This window comes from Epinephelus fuscoguttatus, linkage group LG3, assembly GCF_011397635.1.
Source record: "Epinephelus fuscoguttatus linkage group LG3, E.fuscoguttatus.final_Chr_v1".
Classification (NCBI taxonomy): domain Eukaryota; kingdom Metazoa; phylum Chordata; class Actinopteri; order Perciformes; family Serranidae; genus Epinephelus; species Epinephelus fuscoguttatus.
This window is the reverse complement of record NC_064754.1, coordinates 29188657-29216569: the sequence shown is the minus strand read 5'-3', so window position 1 is coordinate 29216569 and position 27913 is coordinate 29188657. Positions and strand designations below refer to the sequence as shown.

The following is a 27913-nucleotide window of genomic DNA, read 5'->3' as shown; positions in this document are numbered from 1 at the left end:
CATTTCTCACAGCTGGGAAAAAACCTACCCTACACGTGCATGCATTAAAACATAAAAACACTGAAAGCGACTAGAATCTGCCACGCCCCATTCTGCGCTCCCAGGACTACATCACTCTCTGCTGCCTCACACACAAACATGCACATACACACTTTCCTGCAACGTAAAGCCTTTTCAATAATAGCCTTTTTTCTTTTTTTTTTTTTTACAGCATATGCCTCAGACGATAGTAAAATTGATATCAAAGTTATATTAATCCAACATCTAGAATTATTATTTGCTGCTCATTTTCCTTCACACTTGGGTTGATGCCACCAATACCAATTAACACATTTGCTGTAAACCTTCCCTCCAATCTCATCAGAGGACGTTTTTACTGGCACATAAGCACAACAGCTTGAGAGGGCATCCATAATGGCGCATCTTCTCCTCAGATGCATTAACTGTGTAAACACAAAGCAAAAGCCTTTTAATTTAAATCATGCATGTCAGTGGTTAGCAGCGCCAGAATGGTTAGCACCCTGCGATTGTGAGCTCTTATAACAGGTACAGGAACGGCAGCAGTTGACATGACGATGACACAAGAGGGAACATTTTATGATGCTCAAACATGCATAACTGATTTTCTAATGTTTGAATTGCAAACAGTGTGTTGTGGCTCCACAGCAACATGAATTTCAGAGGTGTAAGTGCAGATCTTTTTCTTTCTTTGGTCTTTGTGTGCTCCTACAGATCTGTCTCTGCTGGGTGATGCCACACCCTGCTGCCTCCTGACACACACACACACACACACACACACACACACAGAGCGAGAGATGGGGGTTGGTGGGAGAGTTCTCCAGCTTCTGCACACACACAGGGAGGAACTGAGCAAAGTCATCACTGAGGTGTGAAAGGAGCAAACAACTGAACATGCGTCTCTCCCCACCTCACACATGTCATCGCTACTGTGAGAAGAGTGTGAGCAGCTTTACATACACTAATTATAGGAACACACACCAAACTGTGGGAAACACAGACGACAAAAGATTACAGACGTGGGTTTTGTGAAGGTAAAGGTCGGTTAGAATCCATAAACATCTGGTAAAAGTGCACATGAGAAACAAGTAACAGTAAGAGTTCCTTTCCTGAGAAGATATTAATGTTTGCACAAGAATGTTTCCCCCCAAAAAAGTGAAAAATTAACTTGATTTTTGACAAAAATACCAGACTTCTGGGTTATGACTGTATGTAATGATATCTAATTTCACCATATAATGTTCCCAGCCGGCCACCAACGTTGCTGGATTTTGATATTTCATTGAATTTAGGCTGTGACGTCAGGTAATCAAAATTCAACGTCAGGATAACGTCTAATGCCAGAGTAAATTTGTCAAAAAATACTGATGACTCATAATGTTGATATTTTGTTAGTTTTAAATTGCGTTGTTAAGTTACCAAATCATAAGTCTTCCAAACGTCTTGATGTAGAAAAATGACATTTAGTCACACGGTATGGAGAACAAAACCCAACATCTGCGTATCGTCATAATATTAACATCAACACAACATGAAATTCTAATGTTAGACATTTAAATTATTGTCAACCAGATTTTCACCCCAGCCGTAATTTCATTTTATGATGTAAGAGTCCAACCTCTCTTTGAAATCATATGGACATCTGCCGCATTTCCAATTGCTTAAAGGAAAACTTCAACCAAAACTTTGTTTTTCTTGCATGCCTCCATGGAAAATGGCAAGTATATTGATTTATTGATTCCTTTGAGGGCATATTTAATAACAGCAAAACTATATCAAAATACCTGTGTACAGATTAAAGTATAACCTAGTATGATCCAAGTCTCATTTATCCAGTCATATGCTCAGTGCTTCCTAAAACATGCATTTTCACTAAAAAAAAACCTTAGTATTGGAATCTGGCTTTGAAGAGAGCAGAGATAAGTTTAATTTTCAGTTCAGTTTTAAGTAAGTTAACTCTTTTAGTCAAAATCTTATGTGTTCGTGGAGTACTGAGCTAGAAGTGGATAAATAAGACTTGGATTATACTGCTCAGGTAGTTTGAGAGTGTGTAAACAATGTTTTAATATAGTTTTACTGTTGTTAAATGTGGCCTTCAATCAATCAGTAAATCTGTATATTCTTAATTTTCCATGGAGGCTTGTGAGAAAAACAAAGTAGTCATCATAAATTCAAATTAACATGGGATGAATAATTTATATACAAATGGTCATGTTGTGGATGAAGTATTCCTTAAAGGTATCCTGACGTCTAGATTGGCTTAACACGAGCGGAAGAAATCAAATGTAGCCCACTGAAGTGAAAGTAGGAATAGATGCAGAAATACTCTGTTAAAAGGCTTTTGAAGAACAGTCCCTTTAAGAGTGTCCTATTGTATAAGCAGTATTATAATATTAGATGATCCAAGTGACACTGAATTCCCCACTTTCATGATCTTATGTGCAAATGAAGTCATATGGCTGCATTAATCAGATATATAGTGAAGTACAACAGTACAATATTTCCCCCTCAAATGTAGTGGAGTAAAAATATGAAGTAACTAATAAAGCAGCAGTGCCTCAAAATCTTAAAGTCTCTTTTCTACACAAATCAGCCCTGGAGTAGAGGCTGGCTGCTGCACGTAATCACTCAGCTTTATTTTAAATCAAAGTCAACACTGCTGAGCTGCCATGAAGCATTAAAGCAGCTCCAGGAGACTGCTCTCTCTGTCTCTATCTTTCATCATTCTATCATTTCAAAATAAAAGCACCTTTATGGTGGAGCAGGTGCTGGACATATCAGTCATTCGGTACAGCACAGCAGGCTTTATGTAAATCACTACATTAAGGGAACACTTATAGATTTTGAATCAATAACCTTGAGCCTGACACACATGTTTCAGCCCTGGTCATCTGCATATCTACAAGGTAAGTGCAAGAAGAGCCATGACAACCATGTGCAGTCAAACTGCTGATCTTAGTGTTACACCATATTTTGTCATTCAGTGACACCACAAGGAGGCATGTACCCTCAGTCCTTAATTAGCAGCCTTACAATGAGCCTACACTGGTGACCACACCCTGAGCTGCTGATGTTTGTCTACTACACCCACCAACCTATCCCACCCCACCCCCATCGCTCCTCCACACAGAGCTACGCCACTGCAGTGTTATACAACGCCTTGCTGCTTCTGCCGTGAACCCTTCTCCTTCTTTTGTCCCACCCCTCACCATGGACCTTAGTCTGCATGTTAAACCTGCTGCTGAGTTATCTCACTCACCATTTCCAGTGTGGATAAGCTGGGTAAGGAGAGAGCAGCTCCTACAAGTGCATCTGAGCTTGACAAGAAATTAGTTGGTAATAGGTTAAGATGTAGATTTTAAAGTGTGTTATCTAACATTATTGTACAAAATATCATGAGGTGCTACAATTAGTACAGATCTGGAGCAAAGTCCTGTATAGAAGAGATCTGAAATGATTGAGAAATGCTGCCAGGGACTAAACATGTCTCATGCACTGTGTGAAAAAATAAAAATAAAATGAAATGCTATTAAGTTCCAATTTTCTACTGACAGACACTCAGAAATGAAAACAGATCGCCCGAAGGATGCACAGTCAGCGGTATATGAGTGTGTCTCTGACAGGGAGTTTAGTGTTCAGGGAGGAAAGAAGGTGTGTTACAGGCAGAAATCCAGCCTCAGCAAAATGCAAAGTGAGAATGGCTGATACTTGTATGTACTGTCTAGCTTTCATGTGTTCTCCCTCACTCCTACAAGTCATGTATAAAACATTTAAACAATCCCGCCTAGCAAGACACAAAGTTGAATCAATGTTTGTAAAGACCACAATATTTAGTAAACCTGTACGTTATGCATCACATTTTATGCTATTAAGTATTTTTTATAAGGCAATGCATTGTTTTAAAATCTTATTAGATGTGGAGCAAAGAAGGCTTTGTCTTAAAAACATGACAGGGTGGAAGATTATTTGTTTCTAAAATTAAAATATAGCATAAATTCACTGGTTTCAGCTTCTCAAATGTGACTGTTTTCTGGTTTCCTTGCTCCTCTTAAATAGTAAACTGAATAGCTTTGGGTTTTTTAACTATTGGTGGGACAAAACAACACATATGATGACATCACCCTGGGCTCTGGGGATGTGTGATGGATATTTTCAGAGAAAATTATCAGTGAATTCATAGAGAATTAAAATAATCTTTTGTTGCAGCTCTGTTTTTCGTCACATTTGACCAAGGTGGTCAACTGGTTGGCATGGGTTGTGTGGGACCAAAGTGCCACCACCTGGTACAAAAGGGTACATCTCTCATTATAAATGAGAGAATCCTCTTTTAAAAAGACACATAGTTATGTATAAACATAAGGTTTTCACTTCTTAAATAAGAATGATAATTACTGCTCAAATTCATACAGTGTACATGGGCTTAAATGGGAAATTAAAATGTCAACAAGTGCAATAGTCATGCATGGTAAATATGCTAATATCTGAGAACTACTGCAGCAAAATTTAACCTTCTGATGAAAAAATTATAAGTTATAAATTTATATATAGTCCAATTTACCAATAGACCAACAGACCAGTTTCAATAAGTTAAATGTGAACCATATTTACAGCACATTAAAGTCTATAATTGACAGTCTGATTGAGATACAGATGATGGTGAGAGGGAGGCGGGACTTCCGCTCTACACATGATGACGAAGCATCGATAAGCACCAATCAGATGACTCGATCTCACAAACTCAGTGTTTTCCGTTTTTAAACCTCGCACATGCGCATTTCATTTCTAAAATGGCGGCCGTACAGGGTGGTATGGGCGACGCGGCTGAAGAAAAAGACATAAAAACAGAACCAGCAAACGACGGCTGTGGAAATAATAATGCAAACGAGGGAAGGTTGCTCTCTACGTCCCCGGGCTCCAGTGCTCCGGCTGGGGGTAACAAATCCCCGGAGGAGCAGCAGACGCTGCTGGCTGTCCTGCAATTCCTCAAAAAGAACAAACTGACCGAGTCCGTCGAAATTCTGCGTCGTGAAGCGGGATTACCGGAGGACTCACTGGACCTGAAGGGGAGTGACTCATCCGGGGCAGGCTCCGGGGCTGCTGCGGGCAGCGTGGACGTGGAAAGTGGCGGGGATACGAGCTCTCTTCTGAGCCGGGTGACCAGCTCATCCTCCGCTGTAGCCCAGGCGCCTACTAAAGGTCTGATACAGAACTTAGCTGCTGTTTTTACTATGTGAAACACTGTTTCATCGTTAATACAAACTGTTTTCTGTTAATATGACGTCACCTAAGTGTTTCCCAACATGGATAACTAATACGTGTATTACTATAGAGATATTACAATCGTACTCTTTATAACCAGGAAAACACAAATTACATTATGGTGATAAAAGTTTGTAAAGACTTTCACAAAGGGAGTATGTATTAAAGGGATGTGTGGGTTTTTATGTTTTTGTTTATTGAGTGCAGTTACTGATGTGTTCCCAAAGTCCCCCTGACTTGAGAGATGTTTTTATTTATTTATTTTTATTTATTATTATGATTTTTTATGAGAAGCAGAGGTATCAAAATTAATTGAAAAATGGAGGTGATAAAAATGCATCTGAATTAAAAAACAGAGGGGTAAAAATGGATGTGAAATATAGAATAGTTACCATCTTACATTCATTATTCACAACACAAAATTGCCATTTATAATTTAAGGAAAGTGGCCTCAAGGGTGGGATTAACAAACAACAAAAGATTTAATTTGTTACTCTATTTTTTAAACATGCATTTTCTTCACCTCCATTTGTGTCTTTTTTTGTTACTAACTCAAATTAAATTAAGCTAAGCAATATTTTCCCATTCAGATGATTAAGCTCAAGTGAAGGTTCAAAACCAACTGACATCTGTGTCATAATTATGTCAAGAAAATCTGACAATACCCACGTTGTAGCTTTTTCACACAGTTAACAGTTTAAGTTTTCTTAGTAGTTACAGAGCTGGCTCAGCTGTCATCATGTCATCTCCCATGTTTAAAAGTCGTCTTATAAAGCCATGGTATTTTTATTTTCCACCTAAATGACAGTTCATTTCAAGTCTAATATGATATTGTTTTTAAAAGCTGTAATGTAGTTGGCCAATACCAACAGCATGCACATCTCACCCTCACTTCTTCTTCATCAGCTGTTGGGGAGGATCAGCCAGATGTCAATGTGGTGCTGTCAGCTTACAGCCAGCAGGGAGACCCGGCGCTGTACCAGGTTTACTACAGCGGCCTGAAGAAGTTCATAGAGTCTGTCTTGGACTGTCACCGAGCGGAGCTGTCCCAGGTCTTCTACCCACTGTTTGTACACATGTATCTGGAACTGGTGTACAACAATCACGAAAGTGAGGCCAAGGCGTTCTTTGAAAAGTGAGTTCCCTTCACATATCGTTTGTCCCTCCAACTGAAAACTGACAACCCTATTTTGTTTTTAGTAGCATTAAATCCCGCACAGTTGATAAACCCTACGTCTTTCATTTCTCTCCATCTCAGGTTCAGCGGCGATCAAGAGTGTTATTACGAAGACGACTTGCGCGTTCTGTCCAGCCTGTCCAAGAGGGAGCACATGAGAGGCAACGAGACCCTGCTGGACTTCCGTACCAGCAAGTTCGTCTTGCGTATCTCCCGGGACTCCTACCAGCTGCTGAAGAGGCACCTGCAGGAGCGTCAGAACAACCAGATTTGGAATATCATCCAAGAGCACCTCTACATTGACATCTTCGATGGCATGCCGCGCAGCAAGAGCCAGATCGACGCCATGTCTGGCAGTTTGGCGGGAGAGGCCAAGCGAGAGGCCAATAAGGCTAAGGTTGGATTTACACACCAGCACACGTATATGATGACGTCTTTGTTTTCTTTGTCTTCCCAAGCAGTTGTTGAATTCACAACATGTTCTTGTTTCATTATCATTCACTCAGGTTTATTATGGACTGCTGAAGGAACCAGAAATTGAGCTGCCTCTTGATGATGAGGATGAGGAGGCCGAGAATGAGGAGGGTAAACCCAAGAAGAAGAAACCTAAAAAGGACAGCATGGGCTCCAAGAGCAAGAAGCAGGATCCCAATGCACCTTCACAGACAAGGTAGAGATTTTTAATACACCAGTATATAGCTCTTAACAGCCACAACATGCTAGCTGCAGCGGTTAGGGGACAATTTATCTAAAAATTAATGCATGAATTCAGAAGTTTAATTCTGAGGGAGCTGGATATGACTTATCCACAGAAAGAGACACATTGTCATATTTGCATTAATTTACTTTCAACCTCTTTTTTAAAGTCCTGACACTGTATGTGGACCCAGCAGTCAGTGACAGTTGCCGTGTGTTTCTTGTTGTTCAGGATACCTCTTCCAGAACTAAAAGATTCAGACAAGCTGGACAAGATCATGTACATGAAGGAGGCCACCAAGAGGATCCGCCTGGGACCCGATAACCTGCCCTCCATCTGCTTCTACACATTTCTGAATGCTTACCAGGTAATTACTCACAACCAGAGCAATCACTGTGTAGCTGAGATGTGAACACATTTAAAGAGAGAGTTCAGATCTTTTGAAGTGGGGTTGTATGATGTACTTATCCATAGTCAGTGTATTACCTGCAGTAAATGGGAGTCCGCATGCCCCCACTTAGTGGCAGAAGTACTGCCACAGACGCTAAGTGATGTACTGCTGTGAATGGGGGCAGTGGCAAAATGTATTTTAGCTACCTGAACATTTTTTTATATAGCTAGTGTACGCTATATTTAGAATATTTTCACCGCTTTGCGTTAACGTTTGACAGCCCTCTCTCACGGGGAACTGAAGCTGTTCTCTATGCTCTCTTCAAAGCCACCAGACTCCTCTGACAAAATCACTGATTTTACCTCCCAGAACATATGACTAGTTTATGTTGTTGTGTGACTTTGGTGAATCAGAACTAATCCTTTAATACATTAAAGTCCCACAGTAACACAAACAAATTTAACCAATGGAGGCAGCGGTAGACCAGCAGCTCCAGTGTTCAGCCAGGCAAAATTACTGCTTTTGTCAAAGGATTCTGGTAGCTTTTAAGAAGGCATGGATAACAGCTTCAGATTCCTATCAGAGAGGGCTGTCTGACAGCAAGGTAAAGAGGATAAAATATCAAAGGCATAGTATACACTTAGACTGATGCTGATATTTTTTTAATTATGGCTAAAATACATTTTACTACCACCCATGTTCACAGCAGTACCTTGCTAAGCTTCTGTGTTGGTACCCCTGTCTGCTTCTCCAAACGGGACATGCTGACTGCCATCTACTGTAGGTTATACACTGACTCTAGATAAGCACCTCATACAACCCCACTTCAAAAAATCCAAACTGTCCCTTTAATGAAGTGGTAGAGTGTGGTTAGTTAACAGTAAACTACAGGAGAATCATTTCTAATTATTCCCACCTTTCACCCTGCAGGGTCTGACTGCAGTTGACTTCACAGATGACTCCAGCCTGATCGCAGGAGGCTTCGCTGACTCCACAGTGCGGGTGTGGAGTGTCACACCGAAAAAGCTCCGCAAGGTCAAGTCTGCAGCAGGTACAGTGCATGAGTCTGACCACCCTGAACTCGATTAACGTTTTCCTGACATTCTGTAACACTAGTAACTTTTTTCCCCTCTTCTCTCCCTCAAGACTTGAATCTGATTGACAAAGAGTCAGACGATGTGCTGGAGAGGATCATGGATGAGAAGACGGCAAGCGAGTCAAAGATCCTCCATGGACACAGTGGACCGGTTTATGGCATCAGCTTCAGCCCAGACAGGTATGAATCAATTCATTGTTGATTTTAAGGCCTGCTTTATTACTGTCAGTCAGTGCACTCATGTTAACAGTTTAAACATACCTCTTTGCTCTCCCTTTCAGAAACTACCTGTTGTCGAGTTCTGAAGATGGTACAGTCCGGCTATGGAGTCTTCAAACATTTACTTGTCTGGTGGGCTACAAAGGTCACAACTACCCAGTGTGGGACACCCACTTTTCCCCCCATGGGTACTATTTTGTCTCCGGGGGACATGACAGAGTTGCTCGGTAAGAAACTGTCTTTCAGAATTTTTCTGTGACACAGAGGAATACACAGCACAGCCCTGTCTACAGATGTCTGTCACTGTTCTCTGTTATGCTTCCTCCAACAGTCTGTGGGCAACAGATCACTACCAGCCTCTGAGGATTTTTTCTGGTCACCTAGCTGATGTCACCTGCACCCGCTTCCACCCCAACTCCAATTATGTGGCCACAGGGTCTTCTGATCGCACGATAAGACTTTGGGATGTCCTGAATGGAAACTGTGTCCGGATCTTCACTGGTCACAAGGTCAGACGAGTTAATAGAGCAGTGCCCCCCTGATCTGTCAGCAGTAGGGCCTGATAATGCCAAATGTGTTGTCTAAAGTAATGGAAATAAGCATTTACAAACTCAAACAAAATAGCTATAACCATAGCTCCACTTAACTGTGCATGTTAACATAATGACTGACTGCTGCAGAAACCACAACTGAGCAGGTCTTTTAACTCTTACCTTTCAGGGTCCTATACATGCGCTGGCTTTCTCTCCCAATGGGAAGTTTTTGGCTTCAGGAGCCACTGATGGCAGAGTTCTTCTGTGGGATATTGGGCATGGGCTGATGATCGGAGAGCTGAAAGGCCACACAGATACCATCTACTCACTCCGGTTCAGCAGAGACGGAGAGATCCTTGCATCTGGTGGGTGACCTACAACATCTCTTAAAGGAAAAATTCACCCTATACCGTGAAGGTCTGAGTGGAATTTCTGCAGTTTCACTTCCAATGACAATGATTTCTTTTGTTTTCCCAGGCTCCATGGACAACACAGTTCGTCTGTGGGATGCTACGAAAGCATTTGATGATTTAGAGACTGATGATTTCACAGCAGCTACAGGACACATCCATCTACAAGATAACTCCCAGGAGCTTATTTTGGGCACCTACTTGTCTAAATCCACACCTGTCATACACCTTCACTTCACCCGCAGGAACCTGCTGCTGGCTGCTGGGGCCTACAATCCATGAGACTATACTGAATAATTAGAAAATAATTTACAGAAGCTTGAAATGAAGCGTCTGATCCCCAAGCTCGCTCCACAAGTAACCGAAGAGGTTTGCCGTGCAGTTGGAAGAACACAACTGTATTACCAACAAATCACCTCTGGTGGGACTCTAGCTGTGAATGAAGATAAATATTTAGTTAGTTGACTTCTGTTCTGGCTCTCAGTCGCACAGATTTGGGTCACAAATTAAGCTGATCTATTGCTGATATCCCCTCACGATGACAAGTGCCATTGTTGATTGAGGACCTGTTTTGTTTTGTTTGTTTTTTTTAATTACTGCCATGAGTACAGCTTTGCTCAACATGTGGCTGACATTTCTGTGTCATACTATTTTATATTGCCATACACTGTAAATAAAACAAACATGTTTTCTATGTTTTGGACATAAATGTTCTTTATTGTTAAGATAGGGAAACCAAACAGTCATATTTTACAAGCATGTCCAGCAGCTTTCTCCTCTCCCAGCTGTTAGAAATGATGGTCAAAATGAGCGCCTGTAAGGAGACAGTAAGGAGCTTGGGTTAAATGAATGGAGCAATACTTTCCTGAAGTATAACAGTTAAAAGGATGGAGACTCTACTGCACTCACGTGATCACTTTTCTGTGACAGCGGGCTGCTTCTTGGGCTTGAATTTGAAGTAAATGCCAATAGCTAGTAGGGTTGCATATGTGGCCAATACACACTAAAGAGAAAAAAAGATGCATGTCAGTTTTAGCCTGCTTGACAGTATTAAAATGCAGTTCATTTCTAGTTAAGCTGCAAACAAATTACATTTCTCCTTCCAAGGATTGTGTATGAATTGAAGTGTTTGGCAATCCCAGTGAACTGGTACTGGCTTCCAGCGTCGTGTCCTCCCATGATGGATTTTAATGGTCCTGTAACAAGGAGAATGACAGGTGACTAATTAAATGATTATTACTAGAATGATGAAATATATATTCAAATTCATCCTTGACCTTGGGGACAAAAAGTGTGGCGTTGAAATGATTGGTCGATTGGTTTAGGCCCTGTGCCACTGATATTTTACAGATCACATGATTAATGGAGAAAACAATAATAAGCAGATTTCAATAATGACAAAAAATCCTTATTGTGAACACTTAGAGGACCTTGGAGTTTGTGTTAGTCATAAAACCTAATCATTGCACGGGGTTGACAACTCTTGCAGTAACCAGAAACTCAAGTGCATTCGTAAAATCTCTTCATGAAAGCTCTTCAGAATTTTCATATTTTAATGTTGGCCCTCAACACACAAAAAAAACAACTTCCCTGCAATTACAAACTAACGTCAAGTTACTGGTGTTATTACATAAGAGTATGCAACTTCAACGGAGGTTGGTTTGACATGCTAAAGTTACTTCAATTAAACCTAATGTCAACACGCCGAGAACATGATTTTAACTTTTTACTTTTGCAACCTTTTACTTCAGATTAACACACTAAAATTTAAAAACAGTGTGGTTGACAAGTGCACTCACAGCGGGCATTTCATTCAGACTGGCTTTCATCGGTCAGACTGCACAGCTAGCTAGCACACTCTGTACTAGGTTGACGTTAGCTTCCTCCGTTAGCCTGCCAGCTAGCTAGTTTAATATTCAGCCCGCTAACTACAGTTAAATACCACATTGTCACGCGGGCATTTTAAAAATAAAATGAGGCTTACTCGACATTTGTAAAAACCAAAATGAATAAGCGTATTTGTTTCTAAATGTTTTTCGACTTACCTTTTACCACTCGACCCCTGTGCTAGCAGAATGAGACGGGTGCCCTTCAGCAGAGGCCGCAAAGCTATATTCGCCAGGAAGTCCCGCCTACTCTCAGTAACCCAGAAGTGTGTTACCATTGGTCCAAACTTATGTCACTCGAAGTAAACGTCTAAAACGACTACTCATTGGCTTAAGATAATGTCAATCATTCTTTCTTGTCTGTGATTGGACAAAGAATGAAACACCCTTATGAGTTATTCTTCCGGGTTGTGATCATGGCGTGTTGCTGAACAACATGTGAGTTTTACCGGAGATTTAACGTAAGGAAACATTTCACGATAAACACCAAAATAATTATCTTTTACATGTTTAGATTAAATACGCGTTTATCGCAATCAAAATAGGCGTTTTCGATTTGCTTTGTGTTTAGCCCGAGTGCTAAAATACGACACGGGTAGCTAATGTTGTCTCGTGCATTTTGGTGTGTAACTTTACATGCAGCAGTATTGCTACTGATCCAAGTGGTGCTTTTTATATGTTAGTGTCTGATTAGAAAGCCAAGCTGCTGTTTATGGCTCTCATGCTGCAATACTTTTCACATTTGAGACTTATGCATTTGTAAAAGTCTACAATGTAAAAAGAAATGAGTGATTAAGTTATATGACAGACACAGACTGGATCTAATGTTTGGTTGCACTCATTCGTCACTTAGCTTTACCTTACTTTTTATATCATCAGCTCAGGTTAGAGGTTTTGAAATGATCTGTTAACTGACAGTGTCTTTTATTTATTTAGACATCTGAAACAACATCAAACATGGCATCAGTGGAGGAGGACTTCCCTCGAGGAGGGTCAGCAAAGAAGCCCACAGAGAGTAAAATAGTGGTGCAGCGGTCAGAGGTGGACAACTTGTTCCAGGTAGGGTTTCACTCTTTTCTGTCTTTCTGTATCTAATCTACTGTGGAAAAAAAAAACATTATCTGGAATAAATCCTATGACTTCACAGAGCTGTGTACAAGTTACATATCCATAGAAAGAGCAATATCACAATATCACACTTGACTTAAGAGGTTGTTCTTTCCAGTTAGCTGTTCTCAATCTACCTGCGTAGCCCTTGCCTTTCACACACTCTTTATCCAGGTTTGGCTTATGTTTTGTACTTAATCTCACTTAAGAAGGTATCAGTAAAATGTCCTGCACAGTTAAAGATAGTTTGCTTCTCCCATGCAGTCAAACGAACAAGTAGAAACCAAGAAAAGAAAGGGGGCACCTAAAGATGACAGCAAGAAGCTCAAGAAACCAAACACAGGCAAAGGAGATGGTCTGACGCTAAATGCAGCGGCCAAGTGTGTGGAAATCCTACATCTCAAGGTAAGACAACTGACAAGATCCAACACATGCTTACTTTGTTAAGTGTTCTCAGTAAATCAAAGCATATTCAGCACAGTATCTGACTTGACGTGTGTGTTTTCTGTATTTCCCCAGAATGTGAAGGAAGGTATGTTGATGCTGGGCTGCGTCAAGGAGGTCTTTGACTTTGAGGTGACGGTCAGCCTGCCCTGTGGTATGCAGGGCTTCCTCAGCATCAAGAACATCTGTGAGGCGTACACTAAGCTGCTCGGCAAGCAATTGGATTCAGCTGATGCAGAGGTAGGCCTGGGAGTGATGATGTAATAAAAGCGGGTGCTATCATCTGTGATATAAAGATCATAAGTTCACACTGTCTCTGTGGTCATTTGCTGATATACTGAAAATCTGGATTCCATTTGTCATCACTGTCTATGTATTTTAAGATTTGTGTCAGCTTTGTCTTGTTGATTTTATTGGATTTATGGAGTCTAGATAACTTACATCAGACTAATGTTCTTCATTAACCTTTTCTTTTCCGGGAGTATATTCATACCAGGATATTTTGTGATATCTAAGAGGTGTGTTTACTTTACAGGAAATCTGCTCTCTGCCTCACCTCTTCTACCCTGGCATGGTGATCAGGTGTGTGGTTGTCAAGCTGGATGTGACTAAAAGTGGCTCTCTTAGCATCCAGCTGTCAGTCAACCCAAAGGTGGTCAACAAGGCTCTGACCTCAAGCTCTCTGAAAGCTGGCATGGTGAGTCATTAGTGAGCAAATGTCAACGCTCAGCTTCCTTTTTCTTTATCTAACAGTGTACTGTAATGCTATTTTGTGTCAACTCAGGTCTTGAGTGGGTGTGTGGAGAGCGTGGAGGATCATGGCTACATAGTCGACATTGGCATCAGTGGAACCAAAGCCTTCCTGCCTGAGAAAGCAGTAAAAGACAAACCCAGCAGCCAGGACGGTATGACGAAGTGTTTCAGATTACCCAGGAAATAATCTCAGTTTTTTTAACAGATTAGAAATAAGTGTCAGTACATCTCTCATGCATCTGTGTGTTCCCATGTGTCCCAGATCTGAAAGTGGGTCAGTACGTGACATATCAAGTGGAAGAAGTAAAGAATGACGGGCGTGTGGTCCGCCTTTCTGTCAGCCCCCCAACCGTCGCCCAGGCTTGTGCCGAACCCGAGCAGGGCTGGAACCTCACAAACCTCCTGCCTGGACTTCAGGTCAAAGCTACGATCAAAAAGGTAGAGACACCTTTTTATTTTGGTAAGGAGTCCATCTTCTGTCCATGGATAAAGGGAGAAGTTATGTAGCAGCCTAAAACTGTTGCATTTGTTTGTTATATTTTATGATCTGATTATTCGCTGAGAATGATCAGATCATACTTCAGTGGTGGTTATGTTTCGTTTGTTGGTATTGCAGGTGACCAAACACGGTCTGATCCTGGACTTCCTGTCCTCCTTCAGTGGCCAGGTGGACTTTCTCCACATGCAGCCAGAAAAGACATCCAGCTACACAGAGGGAACTGAGGTAAAACTGGCACTTGGGTCCTTTTGTCTCATACTAGACGTCACTTAATGTCTGTCACTGCTTTCAGCTTTCTCATCTGGTCATTTTAATTGATATTCTGGATTTAAATGCGCCATATCAAAATGAGTTTTGCATGAATCCATCCAGGTGCGGTCTTGTGTTCTGTACGTGGATCCGTCCACCCGTGTGGTTGGCCTGAGCCTGCGCAGCTACCTTCTTCAGCCCGGGACCAGAGTTGACACCTTTCCTGCTGGAGGTGATCGCATTGGTGAGGTGGTGAAGGACTGCAAGATGACCACAATGCACCACATGTCTGGAGCCATGTTGGAACTGCCAGACAAAACGTTGGCCTTTGTACACGTGAGTCTGGGCGATGCTTTAGATATTTAAACCTGCTTTGACTGTCAAGACGAATAAATGCTAGAAATACTCTCTGTAAATATCAAGGTAATAACTTAATGTATCCCTGGCAGAGGAACCACCTGAAGGAGTCGAAAGAGCCCGCTAATGAAAACAGAGTGCTGGCCATGCCTGAGCACACCTGCAGGATCCTGGACTTCAGCGCCATGGACCAAATTCATTTCGTTAGTCTGCGAAAGTATGTGACGCCTCAGTTATTCCATAGTAAGCATCAACTTCTCTGTTCTAATGTGATGTATTAAATAACAGCTTTCTTTTGTCTTGATTTCAGGAGTATGATTGACAAGCCTTTTTACAGATACCATGATCTTCAGGCTGGTCAGGTCGTAGAGGTGAGAATAAAACATTGCAGAACCCTGTCAGTCACACATTGAATCGTACATTTGGGGCTTTTGACGCTGTACGTTCCAAGAGCGGATGTAGGTGAAGGCAACTGAGACTGTCTACTTGTTGGTCGGTAAAATTGAGAGAGAGAATCTACTCACAGCTAAGGACATATGAGCATTTCCAGTTTGAATGTGGAGGCAGAAAACCATAGTCACGGTCAGGGCAAGGAGCGATAGCTGCACTTGCCGAGGTAACATCCTCCTGACACCCGGCTCTGACATCAACACCCAAGTTTCTCGCTGGCTGTCTCATATGCCAACTGCTGCTTTTTGGCTCTTTTCCCAGTCGTTCCAGACGAACCTTGACAAAACAGCCCCCTGTATAAGATGTCTTAAGACTTTCACAGTTGAATAGATATCTGCATATTTAAATGAAGTCTGCAGATATGGGTGCTTCTACACTTTTTGAACGTGTCGCCCTTGTCTGTTTCTCAGCGGTAGCTGTAGTTTTCCGCTGCCTTTGCCTTCTTCCGCTCTTGGAATGCATAGCGTGAAAAAGCCCCCATTTCAAATCAGCAAGTTGAGCCCTTCTTTCGGACTTCAGGTCTGATAGACGATAACTCAATTCTTTCTGTGAACTCAGAGGACACCTACCACTACACATTTCTCCAACTGTCTTTCTTCCACGTGTCTCTCCCTTCAAGGGGACAGTGTCAGTTCTGCTGAATCACGGCATGGTGGTGCATCTGTCTGACCACATTAAAGGCCTGGTGCCCCGGACACACCTGTCTGACATCCTCCTGAAGAACCCGGAGAAGAAGTACATGGAGGGCATGAAGATCAAATGTCGGGTCAGTCCAGTTCTTTACTTTTGTTTAAAGCCACTGATAAAATCTTTTACCTGTAGTTTCAACTGTCTGGCAGATTTTCTTTCCTATTAGTTTTAATGTGTTTACGTTCTTTTAGGTGCTGTCAGTAAATGCAGAGAATAAGAAGCTGTACCTGACCAGGAAGAAGGCCCTGGTCGAAAGCACCCTGCCATTGTTCCTTAGCTATGCCGATGCCCGCCCTGGCCGAGTGTCCCACGGCTATATCGTCTGCATCAAAGACTTTGGCTGCATCGTTCGTTTCTACAACAACACAAAGGGTCTGGTGCCGCTCAACGAGCTCAGCTCTGAGCCCATCATCAGTCCTGAGGAGGTCTTCTATGTGGGGCAGGTGAGGAGATCAAACAGCACGGACACAGAGGACAATGTTTTTAATGATCTGCTGAGAGGTTTTTTTGGTGTCTTAGTTCAAGATGTTCAGGAACCATTATAAGTTTAAGGCCCTGTATAATAGCTAGCAAAGTGATGTGTGATTTTGCATACTTACATGTTGCCTGTCAAAACAGGAAGCTAAGGAGGGGCTTGTCACGGTAGCTAGTAGAAATGTAGCAGCCAATCTGACATTACATGTGAACATGGAGGTGGCTAAGCCAAAATGGCAGCGGCTAGTGCTAGCCATGCCAACAGTGGGTTGGGACTGCGTTGTCAGCGGTCACCCCAGCAGTTAGCAACAACTCAGCAACAACCCATTACTTTGAGCTCGCTCTAGGTCCTGTATGCTAATCAGTAACTGGCAGTATATATAGTCATGGGTGAGGGACGTAAGAAGAATTTAAGAAAACATTTTTTTTGGATGCAAAATTAGTGTCCGCTGCCAAGTGCAGGGTGAGTCATTACATTTTTTTCAGTGTTACCAGGAAATAATGAACTCTAAATTACTTTTTTGGTCACTGTTGTGCCAGATACTGACATGTAGGTGATGATCAGTGCAAGACGTGTGATAAAAAAACGACTAAATCATGTTTGCTTTCATGACGTCTTTCAGCTTTTGACTTTACATTTTGTGGCGTCTGATCAGTTGTTTGTTTTACGTTGCTGGTCCAGGTGTTGAAGGCTAAAGTTCTCCAGTGCGACCCCGATAAGGCGAAGATGTTGCTGTCGTTTAAGGCTGCGGTGGAGGGAGACACGGAGAAAGCTGCCACCCCCCAGTTTGACTGTGAGGTGGGGAAGGTGAGTTAAAGACCTCATGCCTCTCTCTTTTTTTTCTCTTATGTGTCAGTGTATCAAATTTTGACCTCAACCTGTATTTGTGTGACGCAGCGGCTGGAGGCCAAGGTGCTAAAAAAGTCAATCACCGGTCTGGAGGTGGCTATCCTCCCCGATGAGGTTCGTGCCGTTCTACCCACAGTGCACCTCTCTGATCACATTTCCAACTGCCCTCTGCTGTGGGAGAGCCTGCAGGAGGGAGACAGCATCTCAAACGTCATCTGCTTCAACAAGAACAAACAGAATATTGTATCCTGTTTATTTAAGTCTTTAGATTTTGTGTGACAGCTGGAATGCTCACCTCAACCATACTATGACTGCTTCATTCTATGCAGTGTGAAATCTTTTACCGGCCTTTGTTACGCATGTGGAAGTGAATTTCCTAATTTTGAAAAGCAGGAATTTGTTTTCCTTAGCTGCTGCTCTGTTAAAGACTCTCACCAAGAAGCCAACAGTGAGGTGGTCACTGGAGGAAGGAGTGGTTGCTAAGGACTTCTCTGAAGTCACAGTTGGAATGCAGCTGATTGGCTGGATCAAGAACATCATGGCTTATGGCGTCTTTGTAGAGTTCCCATATGGCCTTGTTGGTCTTGCACCCAAGTCGGTGAGTAAAGGGTGCTGTGTTACATCTTCTAATCTTTAAATCTCTACGTCTCAGTCATTAATATATCCTTACTCACATTCTCCCTCTGCTTTGCCTGTTTTTTTAGGCCATGACTGACAAGTTCATCAGAGATACAACGGCTGTCTTCCAGCCAGGGCAGACGGTGTTTGCTAAGGTGACCAACCTGGATGTGGAGAAACGGCGTTTCCTGGTCACACTGAAGATTTCAGAGGTCATATCTCCAGAGGGTGATGCTCAGACTAGGCTCATCAACGGTCTGCAGGAGAGAAAAGCTGTGACTGAAATGTTTGCAGTGAGAGGTATGACTGCACTGGTCTTTCAGTCATCATTTTAAGTTTGTCTTCGGTGTCTAACGTCTCATTATGTCTGTCTTTGCTCTCAGAGGACAGTGATCTTCGCCAGCAGCTGGCTGCCCTGTGTGTTGGCCAGAAGCTGAAGCTCACTGTAGATACCGTGAAAGACAGCGGTGCCACCTTTAAGTCTGATGATTTGGCCGGTGCTACCATACAGGCTACCAAGCACCATGTCATGGGTATGTATTAACCAGATATACTTGAAATTTTATTGAAATGGCAAAAGTTTGACTCTGTGACCATAGTCTTTGCCATCACATGAATTCCTTGTTTGAAAACAAACTATTCAAAGTTGGCCCCTCTTCCTCAACTTAACGATACTGAGAGAGCAGTGGGTGTCAAGCGAGCTAGAGATTAAATGAAGAGAGGTAGCGGTGTTAATGAGAACAAAGCAGTGATTTAGAGAAAAAAAAAATCTGATTGTTTCATGGCAGTTATGTCCTAAAGGCATGCAGGCGCAGAACGTACGTGCCACTTGGCCGTCAGATATAGTCCATGCAGTGTGTTCAAATGCAACTGACACAGGGCGACGTGAGGCAACGTAGATGAGCAACAGTTGGCTTTCGTTGCTGCTAGTTCTTTGATGTCAGTTTGGTGTTTCTCCCCTCAGAGGACATTATATAACTGTAATCACAGGCTGAGTAGTGCTAACCAGACCAGTAAATGGATCTCCATGTGTAAAATTGTTGCAGTGGCCCTTTAATCCTCAGCAACGGGGCTCCACATGTAACTCAGTGTGTGCCCTGTAATGAAGTGTTTTTTCATCCATAAATGGACAGCTTATTTGCTTTCCACCTAATTAAAACCAGTGTGTGTCGCACCCCTTGCAGAGATGACTCATCTGTCATCTATCACATTTTTAGCTTTAGAATATCATTAATGTATTCTTGCAAAATCATTTTATGTAGGCTTTATAATTTTCTTTCGGCTGCACTGTTTCCAGGTGTTAACTTGACCTCAGGACAGAAAGTTACTGCGGTCGTCCTCTGTGTTGACATCATGTCATCTTGTGTCCATGTGTCCATCCTGTCCAAGCTGGTGGCGAAGAAGAAATCTGTGAGTATCACTTCTCTTAATGTTTTTTGGGTGTTTCAGAACAATGATAATGTTTCGACTCTTTGACACAAGTTTTCACACAAATGTAGATGGTATATGTCAAATGTCAGGGCACTGATCTACAGTCAGACTATAATCATTTCATGTCATTAATGACCTTCGTTATGTGTGTCTGTGTTAATACAGTTAGTTGAAGGATCAAAGTACACAGCCATGGTGCAACACGTTGACAGAGACTTTGCCGTCATCTCATTGGATGACACGGCGCAGTTGACCATGATCCAAACCAGCAGCCACCTGAACGAGGTGTTCCTGTCCGACTCAGAGAGGCTGAAGGGGGGGATGACTTTGGCTGTGGAGGTTATAGAACCCAGCTGTGAGGAGCTGCAGGGGCTCCCCCTAGTGTCGTGGGAGCGCAGCGCACCAAAACGGCAGCGCACCACCTCGGAAAACCAGACGAGCTCCAAGGGTCAGCCCTTTGGGGAAATCGTGCGGGGCAAAGTGCGGTCGGTGAAGCCCACCTCCATTCAGGTGACACTAGAGGACGGGAGCACGGGCAGCGTGCACGTGTCTGAGGTGATGGAGGTTGCAGATGTGTTACAGGGAGCCTTCCCCACATTCTCGGTTAAAGTGGGCAGCACGGTTACTGCCAGGGTCATCGGAGGACGAGAAGCCAGCAGTCACAGGTAAAGACTTCATTTTACATGTTTGAATACACATTTCTTTGTCGTGTTGTTTTTATTCCATTCTAATTTACAAAACCACGGTTAAAGTGTAACGATAAATGTGATGATTTTTAATGTATTATTCTTTAAATTGTGTTGAAATTAATCTCAGCTGTCTCATTTCAGGTTCCTGCCCTTCTCCCATCCCAAATTTACATACAGCATTCCTGAGCTCACACTTATACCCAGGTAATTACATAGTACACTTCATTGAACACTGTAATTATCATGATATGCTGCGTGATAACCTGAATCATATTGAATATAATTTAATTCTATAATTCTAGATTTTAAACTAGTCATCTTTGTCTTCTGCTTTTTGTTTTTATTAGATGTTATATAGATGTGAAAAATGCTAATTTTGATCATATAAACCTGCGCAGATTTTCATATTTTATGTTACTCCCAACACATTTTCTGGTTTGTTTCTTATTTTTGTTTCTTTTCCTCTCTGCAGCAAACTGGATAAGAGCACAGATTTCAAAGCAGTTTCAGCAAAAGAAAAACTAAACAGCTATAAAGTCGGGGAGGAAATTACATGCTTTGTATCAAAGGTAAGTGAAGGAAATCATATTGGCTTTCTGCAGTAGCTGGCTTTATTTCCTCCTGGCAGTTTCCACAAAATTAACTTTCTGGTCGACCAATCAAAAATAAATCAAACCGCTAACATTAACAAAACTGCAGACACATTTTTCAGTGTTTTCATTTTTGTTCCTGCAGTTTAACCCACAGAGGAAGTCTTTGGAGGTCACCACTGATCCTTCCATTACTGGGACAGTTGAACTGCTGGCCATGATCAGCGATCCAAAAGTGAGTGTTTCATTTGTGCCTATTCATGTTACCATGTTGTGTTATTTTATATTACAGCTCTTTGTTCAACTCTTGTTGTTTTTACTATATAAATAAGTTTGACTGAATTATTTTCAGGACGCCAGCCACCCAGAGAAGCTGTACAAGCTGGGACAAGCCGTTCGTGCCAAAGTGGTAGAAGTAAACTCCAAACCTCAACGCTTAATTCTGTCACTCACAGGTAGGAGAAGCCCAGGCTGCTCATCATTGCTGGCTCTTCTACTTCTGTAACCTCCATCTCTTGCTTCAGGTTGATATCAAATGCAAAACAGACATTTGATTTTGGGGTCCCTTTTTGTTTGCAGGTGTCCATAAACTGGAGAAAGGCAGTGTTACTTTGGGGATGGTGACTAATATTCTGCCCCAAGTTGGCCTCCTGGTCAAACTTCCTTTCGGTAGCACAGGGTCTGTTGCTGTCACTGACCTGGCTGATGCCTACAAGCCAAAGCCCCTTGATGGGTACAGCAAAGAGCAGCTGCTCAGGTCAGTAGATGAAGTAGCAGCTTATGGCTGAAATGCCTTTTTAAATATGTGCATTTGTTACACTGATCTATCAGGTCAGTTTTTGCCTTGTGACGTTTTATTTCAGTTGCAAATTGTGGTTAACATCTATTTTTTCTGTGTGAACCTAAAATCAGCTATCACAGGCAACAACTTAAATATGTTTAGTACCACTGTCAGCCTCCAAAACTTAATTTGATTTTCTTAAAGTGTGAACTTTATTCTTCTGCCTCCTCCTTTGCCTCAGGTGTTTCGTTCTTGGGGATGAAAATGGCAAGTGGCAGTTGTCTCTTCGTCCATCAAGGTATGAGCAGATTTAGTTGGATTTGTGACTTTGTATAAGAGATACAGACACGTATCATATTATAACATGCGGTTGACTGTAACTTTGTTTTCCAGGCTGAACCCACAGCAGACCAAACCTGTGAAAGACCTAGAAGTTTCGTCTATAGACAAACTGAAGGCAGGCCAGATCATCAGAGGCTACGTCAAGTCTGTGGGAGAGCAGGGAGTCTTCGTCAGGTAACTGAGTAATTCACCCAACGCTGAACTTTCACCACCTTTTATGTGGATGTCCAATCAGTATTGATGTAGTCAGCCTCTCTTGGGGTTGTCATCTGTGGCGGCATCATAAAAAAGCTGCCCATGCTAAATTTTCAAAAGTTTCTGTTAGCATTAGAGGCCAATTTGAACAAAGGGTCCCGCTCTCTGCTGCATTTTTTTCAGCCATACACTCTGGCTCAAATAAATGCGGCTGAATATCCAAGTCAGCGAGAACACTGTAAAAAATATCCTCATCCATAACATCCTCCGCACTCATATTTAGGATGCCATTTTCACAGTTGGAAATTCAGCTAGTTTGCCATGAGAACAAGGAGGTTCTGTTTGTGAGTGGCATCCAGAGCACACCTCCTTTGCTACCCAGAGACGAAATCAAGTTCTTCCTCCAGTCAACTTTGTCACTGTCTCATCGAATGATGGTGCTGGCTGCGGAGAGAAAGCAGATTTTGCAGCTGCAAACTCTGCTTTCTCCGTCACAGTACGCACTGAGAAATGTATTGCTTCAACCAACTACATTAACCATCAACACTGATTGGACACTGATAAAATGTTGTGAATCTTCTCTTTAACTTTCTTTGGCATCAGACTGGACAGATAGTACAATCATATTTACACTTATGAACTTCTAAAAAGAAACAATATGCTCCATATTTTTTTTCTGGAAATGTAGTTTCAGGGTAGTTATATCATTAATTATCATCCTTATTTCACATATTTGTCTTCCAGGTTGTCAAGTAGCATCACAGGAAGAGCTCAACTTCAAGAGTCAACCAAGTACTTTGTTGGTAACCACAAGGTCCTCTCTGAGCACCTGACCCCCAACACCCTGCTCACCACCAAGATCCTCAGGTAAAAAAAAGCACACAGATGTCTGTTCTTTGGTACTAGAGTGTTTAAAAATAGAATAAAGACAGGAATAAGACATCATGCTGGAGATCAGAAATCGATTTGGACAAACAGGAAGAATCTAACGCTGCACTGCTGAGGGTGTGTCTTTACATATCTCGCCCTGCGCAGCTTTTGGTAACAGCCATTTATAGAATCAATGCTGTCATCGCGTCATTTTCACTCTGCAGCTCTTTCTATTCTCGTCCTCAGTATTGACAAAGAGGAGGAGCTGGTCAACCTCTCTCTGCTCCCGGTGGACACTGGGAAGCCAGACGTCCTTCCAGAGTCTCTCGGCCTGCCGCTGCGTCTGATCGGAGAGGAGAAGAAGGACTACGACACTAAGAGGAAACGCACACTGTCTGAGAGCAAACAGGTGACAATCAGCCCTCTCACTCTCACATCAAACTCTCCCTTATTCCTGCTTTTAACATTTAACAGTAAACACATTGTAGATGACTCACTTGCTCAGCCTTTCAAGTGTGCTGAGGTCCTGGAGGTGAACAGCACTCAGTATAGGAGAAGCACTTCCACATAGATCAATGCCATCTTCAGTTATCACTCATTCATTATCCTTTGGCCTGACAGTAATAAATGCTGCATTGATCTTTGCCTCGGGTTAAAACTCTCTGCATACTCTGCAGCTTTACTCGCGGCCAGATGGTCACTGAAGCACTTATGTGTATGTGTTTATTTAATCCATGATGGTAGTATTTACTGCAGATTCATTTGCCAGAAACAGGCAGAGTCCCAGGTCCCAAAGAAGAAGAAGAAGACAAAGAAAGTGAAGAGTGATGGCAATGACAGCGGCGTGGAGGTGTTCTTCAGAGAAGAGGAGGATAAGGAAGATGAAGACAAACCCACGTCTGATTCTGTAAAAGTAAGCGAAAACACCGCTGCTCAGTATTACTAAAGGGATATTTTGCTGACTTTCAACCAGCTTTACATCATAACACTGTGGGTAGTATGTGTTGATGAGCTGTGGTAAACTTGCCTCCATCTCACCAGCCCCCAGATCTCTCTGCGTATTTGCCAGCGAAAATCCACAATGCGTCATCCGGTGTATTTTTGCTGGCTCTAGGGCTGTGGCTCAATCTGCAGATTGCATTTATGCATTTTTGTATGCCCACCACCACCGACGAAAAGAGTATAGAAGCAGATCAAGAGAGAGACCCACCCCTCTCTCTCAAACTCAAACTCAAACCAAACTCATATCAAACAGTAAAAGTAGGCAGTGCTTATTAAATATAAACCAAGATTCTTGTACTGTATCGGCGATTTCTCACCTAAAATGTCTTCATAAACATATTTTAGTGTACTGTTTGGTTGTAATATGAGAATTTGTGAACAGGAAGTGTGAAAATTAAGGCTGAAAAAACAGAAACATACTATAGCTTACTGTTTAATTCAAGACTTTTTGTTCCCTGCTGGCTGCCGTATTGTTTTTAGATAGAGCAGCTCGCATTATCAACCCCCCACCTGAAATGTTTATTGGTCTGGTGTGGTGCAGTGCATTCTGGTAGTTGTAGGTTTACTACCACTTGAACAAAAGCAAATGCCGCAGACATTTTTCTCTGTTTTCTGTGGTCATGTAGCACCAATTTCAAAAGTATTTGTGTCTTTATGTTCATACAAATCTCCATAGATGTGGTACAGTAATATCATTATCCAGACCCTGAAAAGTGAATGTCCTCCGCCTCGCTTCCACCAGGTGACGCACAGCTCAGCAGGTCCATCCAGACTGCAGGTGGCAGCAGGTTTCTCCTGGGATGTGGGACTGAGCTCCCTGAAGCCTGCCTCTGCAGTGGAGGAGGGCGACTCCAGTGATGGAGAGGACCAAGAGGGAAGCAGCAAGGTGCGCTGACCGTAAATATGCACGTATAATTTTAGGATTATTTAAGGAATACAGCTTTCTGCATGCAGTTTATAGATAATCTCTATGCGTAATTTAGGACTTCTTCCTGCTGCCTCCTCTGTATCAAAACATTTTCTACCATCAAACTCATCTTCCTTCCTGTCTTTTGCCTCGGCTGCACCGCTCTCCTCCACCAGCCCCAGAAGAAGTCTCGTCATGAGGTCGAGCAGGAGAAGAAGGCAGCGGAGAAGGCCCTGGTGCAGCGGGAGACTGAGCTGATGGATCCGAGCCTGCGGCCCCAGGACGCAGCCGCCTTCGAGCGCCTGCTTCTCGCTTCGCCCAACAGCTCACTGCTCTGGCTCCAGTACATGGCTCACCATCTGCAGGCCACACAGATCGAGCAGGCCCGCGCTGTGGCCGAGAGGGCCCTCAAAACCATCTCCTTCAGGTGACTGAATTATAGATAAATATATTTTTTAGCATTTTAAGTGTGTGCAATAAAGATATTACATTCAATTTTAAAGAAAGACCAACAAAAGGAAGCAGAAAGATGCACAAAACATCAATAAATTAAACTGGCTAAAATTAACTTGGCTGTACTCAGGAAAAGTCTCACTTTCTTTACATATATCTTTGTTGATAGATGAAGACACATTGTAACCAGAGACGATTGTATTTTGTTTTAAACTTGTCCTGTTTCTTCTCTCCAGGGAAGAGCAGGAGAAGCTGAATGTGTGGGTGGCCCTGCTGAACCTGGAGAACATGTACGGCACAGAGGAGAGCCTGAAGAAAGTGTTTGAGCGGGCGCTGCAGTTCTGTGAGCCCATGCCTGTGTACCAGCAGCTGGCTGACATCTACGCAAAGTCTGACAAGATCAAGGTACGATCTGCTCAGTGTATTTGTTGAGACCGATACTGAAATACTGTGTTCTTTAGTCACTAACATCTGCATGGGGCTCTGCCTGTGTGTGCTATCTGCTCTGTGTTATGTTGCATCCAGGAGGCGGAGGGCCTGTATAAGACGATGGTGAAGCGTTTCCGTCAGAATAAGGCAGTGTGGCTGAGCTACGGGACCTTCCTGCTCCAGCAGGGTCAGAGTGACGCTGCCAGTGTTCTTCTGCAGAGGGCGCTGAAGAGTCTGCCCTCCAAAGAAAGTAAGATGGCCCATCCAAACACTGAAGATGTAATGTCTTATAACAGTTGATGTATGTTTATATTTGTGGACTAAAAACCACAGGGTTCTCATCCCTTTTGCTGTGTGGTCCATGTCAGAGTGCAGTGTGTGTGTCACCATTCAGATTCTGTTCCCCCGTCCCAGCTGTGCATCTCCACAGGTTTTAACCTTTATGTATTGTCATGCTTCCTCGCAGGCGTGGATGTGATCGCCAAGTACGCTCAGCTGGAGTTCCGTTATGGTGATTCAGAGAAAGGTCGCGCCATGTTAGACAAAGTGCTGACGAGCTACCCGAAACGTACAGACCTGTGGTCCGTCTTCATCGACCTCATGGTCAAACACGGATCGCAGAAGGAAGTCAGGTGGGCAGAACCTCTTGCTTTGCTTTCTGACTCTCCATTGTCACTTCTGACACACTTGTTTCATTCTTTGTAGCTTTTCTGCTCATAAATACCTAAACATACCTGATAAAATATGCAATCCTATATTATCTTTAGCCTCGAGGGGTAAGTTTGGTATTTTCAACTTTAATTTATTCATTTTTTTGCATGTTTTTGGGTCTAAGTGACTAATGGGAACAACAATTTTGTGCTGAGTGAGACCACTGCAGCTGGCAGATTATTATTCTGACAGTTTATGGAGCAGATCCCTTTGGAGACGGACCTTTTTTGTTAAAGAGTAAGATATATATAGTCAGAAACACCCTTGAAGTCGCCATCACCAAACCCACCAGACTCCATTTAAAGAAACAGTAATTTTAGCATGTATAGAGCCAGCATATTTTCACACCTAAATGTGAAATGAATTAAGGGTCTATTTAAACCAAACCAGAGTTGGTCATTGCTGGAACAGTAAAAACAACTTAGTTTTGGTCTCTATAGTTCTAAAATGAGTTTTATTTTATTTCTGTCAACTTTGAATGAAGACTGTCTAACGATCATAAAATGACTGTTTATTTAAATGGAGTCTGGTGGGTTTGGCAAAAGCAAATTCAGAGCTGTTTATGGGTGAACAAAAATGATATTACTGGACCAGTTTTGAAAATTGTTGTTCCCATTAGTCACTCAGACACAAAAGACACCTGTCAAAAATAGGGTCCAGGTTGAAGAATTCCAAACTCACTCTATAATGGTTTACATGAGAGAACCAGATGTTAGTGAGCTGGTAAAGTGCACAAAGACCTGTTTACTGATGACACATAATGAGTGCTTCATGGAGTCCTCCATCTTCCTGTTTCCTGCAGGGCGCTCTTTGATCGTGTGATCCACCTGAGTGTGTCAGTGAAAAAGATCAAGTTCTTCTTCAAGCGCTACCTGGAGTACGAGAAGAAGCACGGCACCCCGCAGAGCATCCAGGCAGTCAAAGAGAAGGCCATGGAGTTTGTGGAAGCTAAAGGCACCAAGGCTGCCAACTAATGACCAAATACACACGATAATACACATATTGTGTGTGTGTGTGGACTGCAGTGTGCTGAACCTGGTCTGAGCCTCACATCTGTTCAGGAACAAGTTTGTAATTAAGCTTTGTCATTGCCGTGGACTGGGGACCTCTGAACCTGAAAGTCAAACCTTTGTAAAGTAGGTTGTAGCCATTTATAAATGTTAAAAACAGTCTGGTGTTTAACATTTCATTTTAGTCAGTTTTGTATGAGAACAAGCTCTGAAGAGAATAATTAATGTTGTGACTATTATTCAAATGGATTCATGAAATCTCTTCACACTTGTGTGGGAGCCAGCCTTTCAATAAATCCAACACAATTACAATACATTACGTGACG

At 42.5% G+C, this 27913-nt stretch overlaps 3 protein-coding genes across 5 annotated transcripts; 2 read left to right on the top strand and 1 right to left on the bottom strand.

Moving 5' to 3' along the window:
- The first annotated feature begins 4805 nt into the window (after positions 1 to 4805).
- Positions 4806 to 10474, top strand: taf5 (TAF5 RNA polymerase II, TATA box binding protein (TBP)-associated factor). The gene is made up of 11 exons (XM_049570914.1): positions 4806 to 5214; positions 6184 to 6412; positions 6536 to 6851; positions 6961 to 7124; positions 7383 to 7518; positions 8473 to 8593; positions 8689 to 8818; positions 8920 to 9084; positions 9189 to 9366; positions 9578 to 9755; positions 9868 to 10474. The coding sequence occupies exons 1-11, from the start codon at positions 4806 to 4808 to the stop codon at positions 10080 to 10082; spliced, it is 2241 nt and encodes a 746-aa protein (XP_049426871.1). The 3' UTR covers positions 10083 to 10474.
- A 13-nt stretch (positions 10475 to 10487) lies between these two features.
- atp5md (ATP synthase membrane subunit k) lies at positions 10488 to 11931 on the bottom strand. The gene is made up of 4 exons (XM_049570939.1): positions 11846 to 11931; positions 10893 to 10996; positions 10710 to 10803; positions 10488 to 10614 (listed from the first exon to the last, which is right to left on the bottom strand). Exons 2-3 carry the CDS (start codon positions 10977 to 10979, stop codon positions 10714 to 10716), a joined length of 177 nt encoding a protein of 58 aa, XP_049426896.1. The 5' UTR covers positions 10980 to 10996; positions 11846 to 11931; the 3' UTR covers positions 10488 to 10614; positions 10710 to 10713.
- Positions 11932 to 12084: 153 nt separating this feature from the next.
- pdcd11 (programmed cell death 11) lies at positions 12085 to 27735 on the top strand. Of its 3 annotated transcripts, none has more exons than XM_049570912.1 (36): positions 12085 to 12147; positions 12623 to 12745; positions 13058 to 13198; positions 13313 to 13477; positions 13773 to 13934; positions 14022 to 14142; positions 14253 to 14428; positions 14607 to 14714; positions 14862 to 15074; positions 15188 to 15312; positions 15406 to 15466; positions 16165 to 16311; positions 16427 to 16678; positions 17392 to 17517; positions 17608 to 17802; positions 17987 to 18157; positions 18264 to 18477; positions 18561 to 18710; positions 19475 to 19587; positions 19774 to 20273; positions 20439 to 20501; positions 20770 to 20866; positions 21033 to 21122; positions 21240 to 21342; positions 21467 to 21644; positions 21910 to 21966; positions 22062 to 22184; positions 22950 to 23072; positions 23322 to 23484; positions 23851 to 23988; positions 24820 to 24963; positions 25161 to 25411; positions 25674 to 25842; positions 25963 to 26116; positions 26333 to 26498; positions 27380 to 27735. In XM_049570912.1, exons 2-36 carry the CDS (start codon positions 12644 to 12646, stop codon positions 27549 to 27551), a joined length of 5433 nt encoding a protein of 1810 aa, XP_049426869.1. In that variant the 5' UTR covers positions 12085 to 12147; positions 12623 to 12643; the 3' UTR covers positions 27552 to 27735. The 3 variants fall into 3 exon arrangements, with proteins under 3 accessions (XP_049426869.1, XP_049426867.1, XP_049426868.1); XM_049570910.1 differs by having other exon boundaries at positions 23845 to 23988; XM_049570911.1 differs by having other exon boundaries at positions 12092 to 12124; positions 23845 to 23988.
- Positions 27736 to 27913: the final 178 nt, after the last annotated feature.